This window comes from Thunnus maccoyii, chromosome 5, assembly GCF_910596095.1.
Source record: "Thunnus maccoyii chromosome 5, fThuMac1.1, whole genome shotgun sequence".
NCBI classification, from domain to species: Eukaryota; Metazoa; Chordata; class Actinopteri; order Scombriformes; family Scombridae; genus Thunnus; species Thunnus maccoyii.
In genome coordinates, this window is record NC_056537.1 from 13,993,948 (window position 1) to 14,003,180 (window position 9,233).

At 38.7% G+C, this 9,233-nt stretch overlaps 1 protein-coding gene across 3 annotated transcripts in view; it reads left to right on the forward strand.

The window, feature by feature from the left end:
- tp53i11b (tumor protein p53 inducible protein 11b) overlaps nucleotides 1-8,103 on the forward strand; it is a 36,491-nt gene extending 28,388 nt beyond the window's left edge. For all 3 annotated transcript variants that reach the window (XM_042412854.1, XM_042412855.1, XM_042412853.1), the window contains 5 exons: nucleotides 2,777-2,835; nucleotides 3,017-3,065; nucleotides 3,491-3,587; nucleotides 5,844-5,945; nucleotides 6,676-8,103. In XM_042412854.1, the coding sequence (XP_042268788.1) occupies nucleotides 2,777-2,835; nucleotides 3,017-3,065; nucleotides 3,491-3,587; nucleotides 5,844-5,945; nucleotides 6,676-6,809 (441 nt within the window). In that variant the 3' untranslated portion in view covers nucleotides 6,810-8,103. The remainder of the gene's footprint in view (nucleotides 1-2,776; nucleotides 2,836-3,016; nucleotides 3,066-3,490; nucleotides 3,588-5,843; nucleotides 5,946-6,675) is intronic.
- Nucleotides 8,104-9,233: the final 1,130 nt, after the last annotated feature.

The following is a 9,233-nucleotide window of genomic DNA, read 5'->3' on the forward strand; positions in this document are numbered from 1 at the left end:
CTTTGTTTACTGAATGTTGCTGACTGAGTGATTGACGACACAGCCGGGCCATAGCAGCTGTGATTAAGCGTCTCTCCACAAACAGCATTGTGTATTTCTTCCTTTTCCTATTTCTCCCTCTCTCCCTACCACTCTATTCCACCATAAGCCACCTCATGCCATCAGTTGACACTCAGTTCCCTTTGAGTATTTCTCATGCCAGTCATGAATATTTATGTGTTCCTGTCAAAAACAGCCCCTGAAACTATGGCACAGGAAGGCTGATTCACCTGGTCACGTCATCACAGCTGGCACAGATCAATTCATGTACAGGCACTTCAGTCAAAGCACATGGAGGCATGTAATGACTCTAGTCTGTAACTCTTTATCTGTAATGTTTCTAGGAGCGAAGATTCATGGGAGTCCTTTCTTAAGGGCTCTGAGATCAAAGAAACCATTTGTGTGTTTATGCATGGGAATATACAGGCCAGTGCACAAATGCACACAAGCATAAATATTGTCATACATTTTATGTTAGTTTTAATGTTTAGATATGGCAAGCACGTTTCATTGATTTAGAGTAATGGTTTTCACACTGATGTACTTTGAGAACACAGCTGGAGGACTTGGGTAAAATCAAAGCTATGAACTGCGTTCCAATGTTATGCATTACATGAGAGCAAACTCTTCATGTGTAAAATAAAACCTTCATTAACAAATGTTGTTTTTAATTACAGTTTGCTAAGAATCATTAACAGAAATTTGAAAACACTAACATGACAACATGATATGATATGATTCCACTAAAGGCTGAGATAAAGCAAGGAAAGTCACTTTTGATGGGAGGTCTTGCAAGCAAAGTATGCAAGTTGATATTGTTATAATTAGCATAATATTGTTATTTCTCATCACATAACTTGATAACATTTACATGGTGGGAAATGGTAGAAGACAAAACCCTTGTCTTGATCTTTCTAGTATATGACATGAATCGTTTTGTTTCATTCACTCTGACATTTCACGGGCTCGTCAAGTAGAAAACTACTTTCCAATTGATAGTGAGTTCTCTGTAAACATTGCTAGCCAGAAAATGATTCATCTTATCTGCCTTAGTGGTTTTCATGCTTCAGTGTATTTTTAGTTTCAGTGATGCTATGTCTGACTGCAACACAAGAACCGTTTTTGAAGGAAGGGATGCTTGATGATGAAGAGAAATCGTTAAAGGCTTTGGATGAAGGAACTGAACTTCACAGCCAACTTTTATTGTAATTTCTCTGTAATTTACTGTCTGTTCATTACCTTGCGAGGCAGCTGGATTCGCGAGATCATTCGAGAATCCTTTTTGTCAGGCTTCAAGTCATGAGTTTGTGGCTGAACCACCAGTGGTTTGGACCAATCAGTGTCCAAACAGCGACCAAACACCTAAACCTATCTACAGGAGAGGTTTAGGTGTTACTACAGTGAGGTTCATTCAGTCATTTTTTGAAAGTGCCGGGCCTTTTCCAAAGAGTTTCTAAGGGCGTGTAACAAACCAACTGAAACAGGTTCGTCTGTTTCAGCAGGAATCTGGGTTTGATTTTTTTTTTTTTTTTTTTTTTAACTTGCCCACTGTGTGGTTTATCTGGGGCAGTTTGTTTACCTCCTTGCAATTCCTCTTGAATGCACTTTACATAATGCAAACAGCATGGTGCTTTTGCCCACTACTTGCTTGCAGCTATTTTAATTATTGATTAATCGGTTGATTATTTTTTTTATCTAATATTTTTTTTGTCTATAAAATGTCAGAAAATCATAATTTCCCACAATGATGTCTTCAAATTGCTTGCTTTGTCTGACCAACTGTCCAAAACCCAAAGCAAATCCTCACATTTTAGAAGCTGCAACCAGCAAACATTTGTCATTTTCTCTTGAATAAATGACTTAAATGATTAATTGATTATCAAATGTGTCATAGATATATTTTCTGTCGATCAACTAATGAATTACGTGTTTCAGTACCTCAATAAACCTGCCCTCAGATAGTCGTTTGGGTGTTTTTATATTGTTTTTGTTTGAGAGAGGGGCCACATGAATTTATTTGTGCCTGATGGAGCAGATTTAGAAAATTTTGTTGCCTGTCATTAGCATTCCAGCATCTTGTAGCATTTATGATAAGAGATGCTTATTCCAACAGATATTGCAAGGGAAATTCATGTGATAATATTAATTTTGGTGGCATTTTACGAAATATTAACTGTTTCTGTTTTTGTACTGTTTTTGTATGTATACGAGATGAACAATCAGTCACTAATAAACAGTGTGACTGTAGCTTTAATTTGTCAAAAAAAATGTCTAACTAACTGCTTCAGGCTTTCAGGATTATAAATTGAGTATTGGGTGGTATGGTGTGTTGCTTAGATTAAGATAATTTGTAGGAAAAAGGTTTTTCTTCTGGCACACACTTGGTAGTTATTCATCCAGAATTCACGGGAAGATGTTGTTATGACACACACCCTCGTAATCTTCAGGGGGTGATTAAGAAGGTGAAAACATTTACAGTCTCTAATTAACATCTTAATAGGTCCTTCTCTGACACTCAGTCTCTCTTCTTTTCTCTTCACTGGTTTGTTTAATTTGCCTCTTTCCAGTAGCTGGCTACAAATGTGCTAGAAACCTTATATCCACTTCCATGGAGGGTGCTTTCTGCTTTGTTGACGGTTGTCATAATAGATATCCATTAATATGACATGATTGCCATTACATTTGCCTCCTCATAACTCATTTCCTTTTTCTTTTGTCTTGCCTTGTTCACTCACAGATCAGTCAGATGCTCGGAAATGAGATGAAGTTTGCAGTGCGAGAGCCTATCGGGCTTAGGTAAGATTTCAGCTGCTCAGCTACTCAATAGCAGCTCACAGTTAACACAGCAGACTGTGTAAGGTCATATATTTAATGTATCATTTCCACTAATGTTCAACATGTTGTAAACTCTGAGAAAACAAATTCACAGTCAGTATTGGTTGCAGGCAGCACACATATCTCATATCTCTTTTCTTAGGTTGTGGATACTCACCTCAGCTGTGGGTTTCACAGTTATGGCCCTGATGGTAAGTGAAGCTTTAATTATCAACACAGTGAAGAAGTTGTTTCGCATTTATTTTTGAAAACTTAGTCATTTATGCTATTAAGGAAGTCTTCACTCAGTCTTATTAGTCCATCAATATACAATTATGCATTTACATTTGTATGCTGTTATGACACGCTCATTTTACAAATAGCAAAAAATCAGCAATGAACAAATGTAGATTCTTTTCCAACTTATCAGCGAGAGACATCTGGAGAAACAGTTCAGTCTTTGTCAGCTGTGCCACCTGAATGTTCAGTATCTCCAGTGTTTCATTCTAACTGATAAACAGGAAGACTTTGTCTGTCATTGCTGCTCTATTTTGGAGGGACTTTTTTGGGGCATTTGGGGAGGATATAATGCTCTTGTGTTGTTATTACAGAGTTGTATTGTTGTTTTCTTATCCAGGCCCTGATGTTTCCCAACCAACTCTATGAGGTTATTTTTGAGGAGGAGCTTTCCACAACCAGCATCTCCATTCGCCTTTATGGAGGAGCACTGCTAAGTGAGTCTGATGCCCGAAGATGCAAGAAAGTTAAATAAATGCTCAAAGCAATTCATTGATGCTTCTTCACGCATAGCTGCTGTATATTCACTGTGCTGCAGCTATGCATGAGGGAGTACATTCACTGTACTGCAATGATGCTGAAACACAATGTTTTTGATATTTATTTATATATATGCTAAAAATATACACTGCTCTACAGCACGTGGTCTGTTGTGATAATGCCATGAAATGCATTCATTACTATTCACACACAAGTGCTCATAATGTACATAAAGCTTTCTTTTTGCTGAAAAATCATCCCTTTAGGCTATAAACAGAGGCTATAAGGTTTGATTCAGATCTATGTTTCTACAGTTCACTATGAGGGCGATAACAGGAGTACAAAGACCAGTTCTCCAGAATACTAACAGCAACTGTTCCAGTCACCTTTGTTTCTGTGGCCTCACATGTCAGCTCTAAATCCTGTGGGAACACAGTGGGGGATGTCAGGACAGTGTGTGTACTGTACACAGTACCAGTCAAAAGTTTGGACACACTTTCTCATTCAACTGAATGGGAAGGTGTGTCCAAACTTTTGACTGGTACTGTATGTGTGCCTGGGCTGGTCTGGGACTTGGAGAGGAGACAACATATTACTCTACATGAAGATTTTCCAGCTCGCTTACTCAATCACACATTAAATTGAGCTTTTTAGCTTTTCGGTGCCGTGCCATCACCAGGGGACAGTTAATGCTCGTCAATATGCAGGGTAATTATGGCGTTTGTGTTTTGCTCCCTCTTACATGGAATTTATATTGGAGATGCGACCAATTATTTTAATGGCCTTTGTTTGAGACAAGGCTGTCAGGCAAGTTGGTGAGTCAGTCACTCTGTTAGTGATTACAGGTTTTACGATGGCTCTGGGAAGAGGCACAACGTGACTGACAGAGAGGCAGGTAGCACACAGGTTGCTCCTTGATGGGAAAGTAAGCGGGGATGGGTAGGAAAAGAAAGAAGGGTGAGAACAAAGGCTTAACATACAGTATTTTATACTATATGTTGTCCTTTTATAGATATATAGAAGAAGGAATGCAACTAATGATTATTTTCATTATCGCTGAATCTGCTGATTATTTTCTTGCTTCTTGATTAACTGTTGGGTAATATGAAAATTTCCTAAAGCCCAAAGTGAGGTTTTCAAATTGATTTTTTTTGTCTGACTAACACTTCATAACCCAAAGATATTCCGTATATAATGATATAAAACAGAAAATTAGAAATTACTCACAACTGACAAGTTGGAACCAACTAATGTTTTGCATTTTTACTGGGAAAAAATGACTTAAATTGATTATCAAAAGAGTTGCAGATTAATTTTGTGTCTATCAACAAATAGATTATTTAATAAATTGTTTCAGCTCTACCACAAGATAGTCCATCTATCTACTATAATATGTCAACCACCTTCCTTCAAGAAATTTATGGGAAGACTAGGGAGAAACCACACACTACCGTAATATGCACATATCCTGATAAAGCTGAGCAACGTAAAATCTGAACAAATAAAAAAAATAACCCTCTGCATGATAAAGAATTACTGCATTTCCTAAGGACAGATAAAACCACGGCACCGTGGAGGAAGATGTGAATGAACCAGCTTTCAATCTCATAAAACCAACAAGAGACGGGCTTCTTTCTATTTTAAATGTCAACAGGGCTGTGGGGATTAGAAAGAAAAAAAAAAGGTGATGTCTTACAAGACAAGGAGCAGTAAAGAGGTCGAAGGATGGGGTCTCATCTGCCACACAGATGGAACATGGTATGGAGAGGATACAGTCCATCAGCCCTCCCACCTTTCTGCCCACCCCTGCTTGTTTCCATAGCCTCACTGGTGTGTGTGTGTCTGTGTGTTTGTGTTTGTGTTTGTGTGTGTTTGTGTGGGTGAGTGGGAGTGAAATGCAGGAAAATTAACTGGAAGAATGGCAAGGAATGAGATGAGGGAGCACGAGCTTTTTTCACAATCAATGAGTCAGAGCATTCAACGGAATCAGTAGGCCAATTATCACCGTGTGTACACGGCATCATATGTTACAGTTGGAGTCCAGCTGCAAGTAAACTGTTCTCATAGTAGTTTTGTCAGTTGAATTGCTCTCGGATGTGTAGGAGTCTTCTTTCCTGAGCGTCCTCTCTCTTTTTTTTGTTTTTGTTTTTTGTTTTGTTTTCATTCCCATGCCCCTGAACCTATAAATTGCCCTTTATCTCATCCTTCTCCAGGCCTGGCCCTCATCATGTGGAATGGTCTCTACACAGCAGAGAAGATCGTCATCCAGTGGACTCTGCTCAGTGAAGCTTGCTACTTTGCTGTTCAGTTTCTAGGTAATTAAAATTTTCTCTACAAGTTCCAGTCATTGGTTTCCAATAGCTGTTAAATCACAGCATCAGATATCTCCCTTTTTTAATCTTGTTTTGATAGTCAGAATTGATATAACACCAGCATTTTGCACATGTATGTGTTGATACTGCCCTCTTGTGTTCATCATGTGCAGTCACAGCTTTGCACTATATTAAAGGAAGGATTTACATCTTTTCAAGTGTGTCTTAAAACGATACTCACATGCCCACACATATATGGAAATAGCTTTTCGCTGTAATCTTCCTCCTGTCTATACTGGCTTTGTGGAAAAATTACTTCTAAAGTTCCACTTAACCTTATATGAGGCTTCAGCAGTCTGAGTTACACAAATCAAGTGGGGTTATTCCGAAGTTACAGTCTTTTTAGTTCAAAATTCCCTGTTTGTGTCACTAATCCTCCACTGCAGCTCAGCAACGAATGCTGTCCATGGTAACACAAAGAGGGGATTTTGTACCAAAAAGACTAACTTTAGGCAATATTTGCTTGACTTGTATAGTTATAGATTGACAATTGCAGCACCTGATAACTCTTACAATGTACACACGGGCATGTGACTTGACAGACTTGAAAAAATGAGAACCTGTCCTTTAATATCCAATATCCAAAGGTTAATAATGATCAGAAAACCATGTGCCTTTTGCTAATAATTAAAGTCAGATTTTTACTGCTAAGCGCGTTGCTCTGTGGTTTCAGTGACATCCATCACCTTAATGGAGATTGGCATCCTGCCCAATGCTGCCATACTCCTGCTTCTCAGTCGAGTGCTCTTCCTGGCGGTCACCATGGCTTACTACTACCACCTGGGCCGCAAGCCAAAGAAGATCTGAGCCGCCTGCACAATACTTCCAGGGAGGGGACAGCTGAACACAGGTCACAAATGTGGGGTCAGAAGGTTTGGATTGTTATTTGATTGGGGCTTGGAGCACTACTTTGCCAGTTCTCTGCCCCTTCCAATGGGACCTAGCCTATTGTAACCCCCAATATTTAACAGATGAGCACAGTCTCACATTCCAGACTCTACAACAAGAACTAGAAACTTCATAGTGAAAGTGAATTACTCCTTCACTGGGCTATGAGGTCAAGCCCCTCTTGACACACATTCCTCCTTTTGTGCAGTTCTGAGTGCTGTTATTATAAAGATGGAGCTAGCAGTTTGTGGTGAATTACACTCTTGTGTTGCCTAGTTCTATGGTTTAATATGTACAGTACAGAATAATTTCAATCACCTGACTATGTTGTTCATGTACACTTACATGATTTCCAGATTCAGAATTTAGTGTTATCTGTTTGATAAAAACATTACATCTTGATACTTCCTCTTAATCACACTGAAAGACCAAGAGTTTGTGCTAAAATTTGTTTCCGGTTTGATGCTGTTGATGTCAATTCATACTGTATGTATGTTAAAGTGAAGCCTGAATATCTGTGCTTTTGCATGCTTATGTGACAGCTATCTAGTGAACATACCAAATGGAAAAAGTATCAACTGTGCTTAGTGCAAAATTCAGGCCAGATAAGCTAAATGCTAGATGAGTGACAGTTAATCTTTTCTTATACAGTGTGGTCAGCACATAGAGGAAACTCTTTAAGGTCAGTTTTTACTCTCAATAATGCCCATCAGTCATTTTCAGATTCAGACTACCCAAAAAGAAATGCTGTATTGAAAAAAAAAAATCAGGGACAAAGTGGATTTTATATTCCTTTAAGTATATCAGTCAGTTCTACCAAAGTGAATAGGAATGGTTTTGTACAGAATATTTACACTACTGAGATGAATACATATAATGCTGATAAATGCACATGTGCACTCATTTGTAGAATAGAGGAAGTGCAGTTCTCTATATGTACGAAGCTGTGTGTACACTGTTTGGCGGGACCTTAGTCATCTTACAGAAAGTCTTAAACATTTCTGACCTTACTGTAAAGCTAGTTTCACAAGCCGAGCATGTCAGTGTGTAGGGCAAACAAACCTGCTCTGGTTCCTCTTTAGTGATGTAGCACAGCTTTTTTTTTTTTTACATACACCATATCCTCAGTCTTGCCTTAAAACTACTTAAAAGAACAGTCACCAACACTGCATCCTACTTTTTGTATATATGTAAATAAAAGTATTTACCATCACGTGGTGTTCTTGTGAACCGAACAGGGAACTTGTTCAGTATTAGTTAAAAATGATTTTCAAAGATAGATCTTTCTCTTGGTGTGTCTTAATTTTGTACCTATTTAAGTGACATTTGTGTTTTGACATCATGCATGCAATATAATCCACCAAAAGTAATAGCTTGAACTGTGTAGCAAGCTGCCACCAACAAGGATGCAAAGCAGATAAATAAATAAAGGTGTCAACTGCAGTGAATGGATGCGTTAACCAAAAATGGCAAAAATCCTTATAAGGAAAAGTTAATTTGAGTGTTACAAAAGTTAAACTGTATGTGCTTTACAACAGACAGAACCCAACACTTGGCAGTTTTAGTCCACTAAATATGTTCAGTACATTTTCTACCTCCCTTGGCAGGCCCTCAGGTACACAATATCCCAGCTCAGCGATTTAGAGCTTGGGCAGCAAAGATAATTTGTCCAGTCTGAGGCCAGTCAAAAAGACACTCTAAAGACAGTTAACTCATTTTGTGTATTTTAACTTGAAACTTAATTTTGAGTTGAACAAGGAGCTTACAGTAGATCTCCTCCAAAGGTGGTCCATATTGTTGCAAATGACCACGTTCAGTCCTGCCCTAGAAGGGAGTAGTCCTGAGGTCACAGTGATTGTGGGTTTGCAGTTGCGAGTCCAGCGTTCAAGGCAGATGTACTTCTTACTTGGGTGAGTTTTCAAGTCAGATAGGGAACGTGAAACATGGGTGAGGTCTCTCGTCCTCCTGAAAAGTAGTAATTATCCCTTTTCCAGTGTTTAATTAGATGTAGCTCTCCCGAGTGACATTGTGTGCCCCAACCTACTGCTCCGTCCTAACTAGCATGGTAATTATGGAGTTAAAAAAAAACGTCATTCCATTTCTGTCGATACTAGAGGCCTCAAATCATCAGCCTTGCGAAATGTTCAAAGGTCTGTTAAGCAGGTTATTTTAGGAGAGATGGGCAGTTTTCGGGGGATGGGCAGAAGAGGGGAGGCAAAGAAACGTCTCTTTCATCCTCCTGGTTCTCTGACGTAAAGCAGTAAAATATTACATTGGTAAATTGTGTCCTTAGAGGAATGGTAAGTTGAGCTATTCATTCTGTCTGATGTAGATCTAACCTAT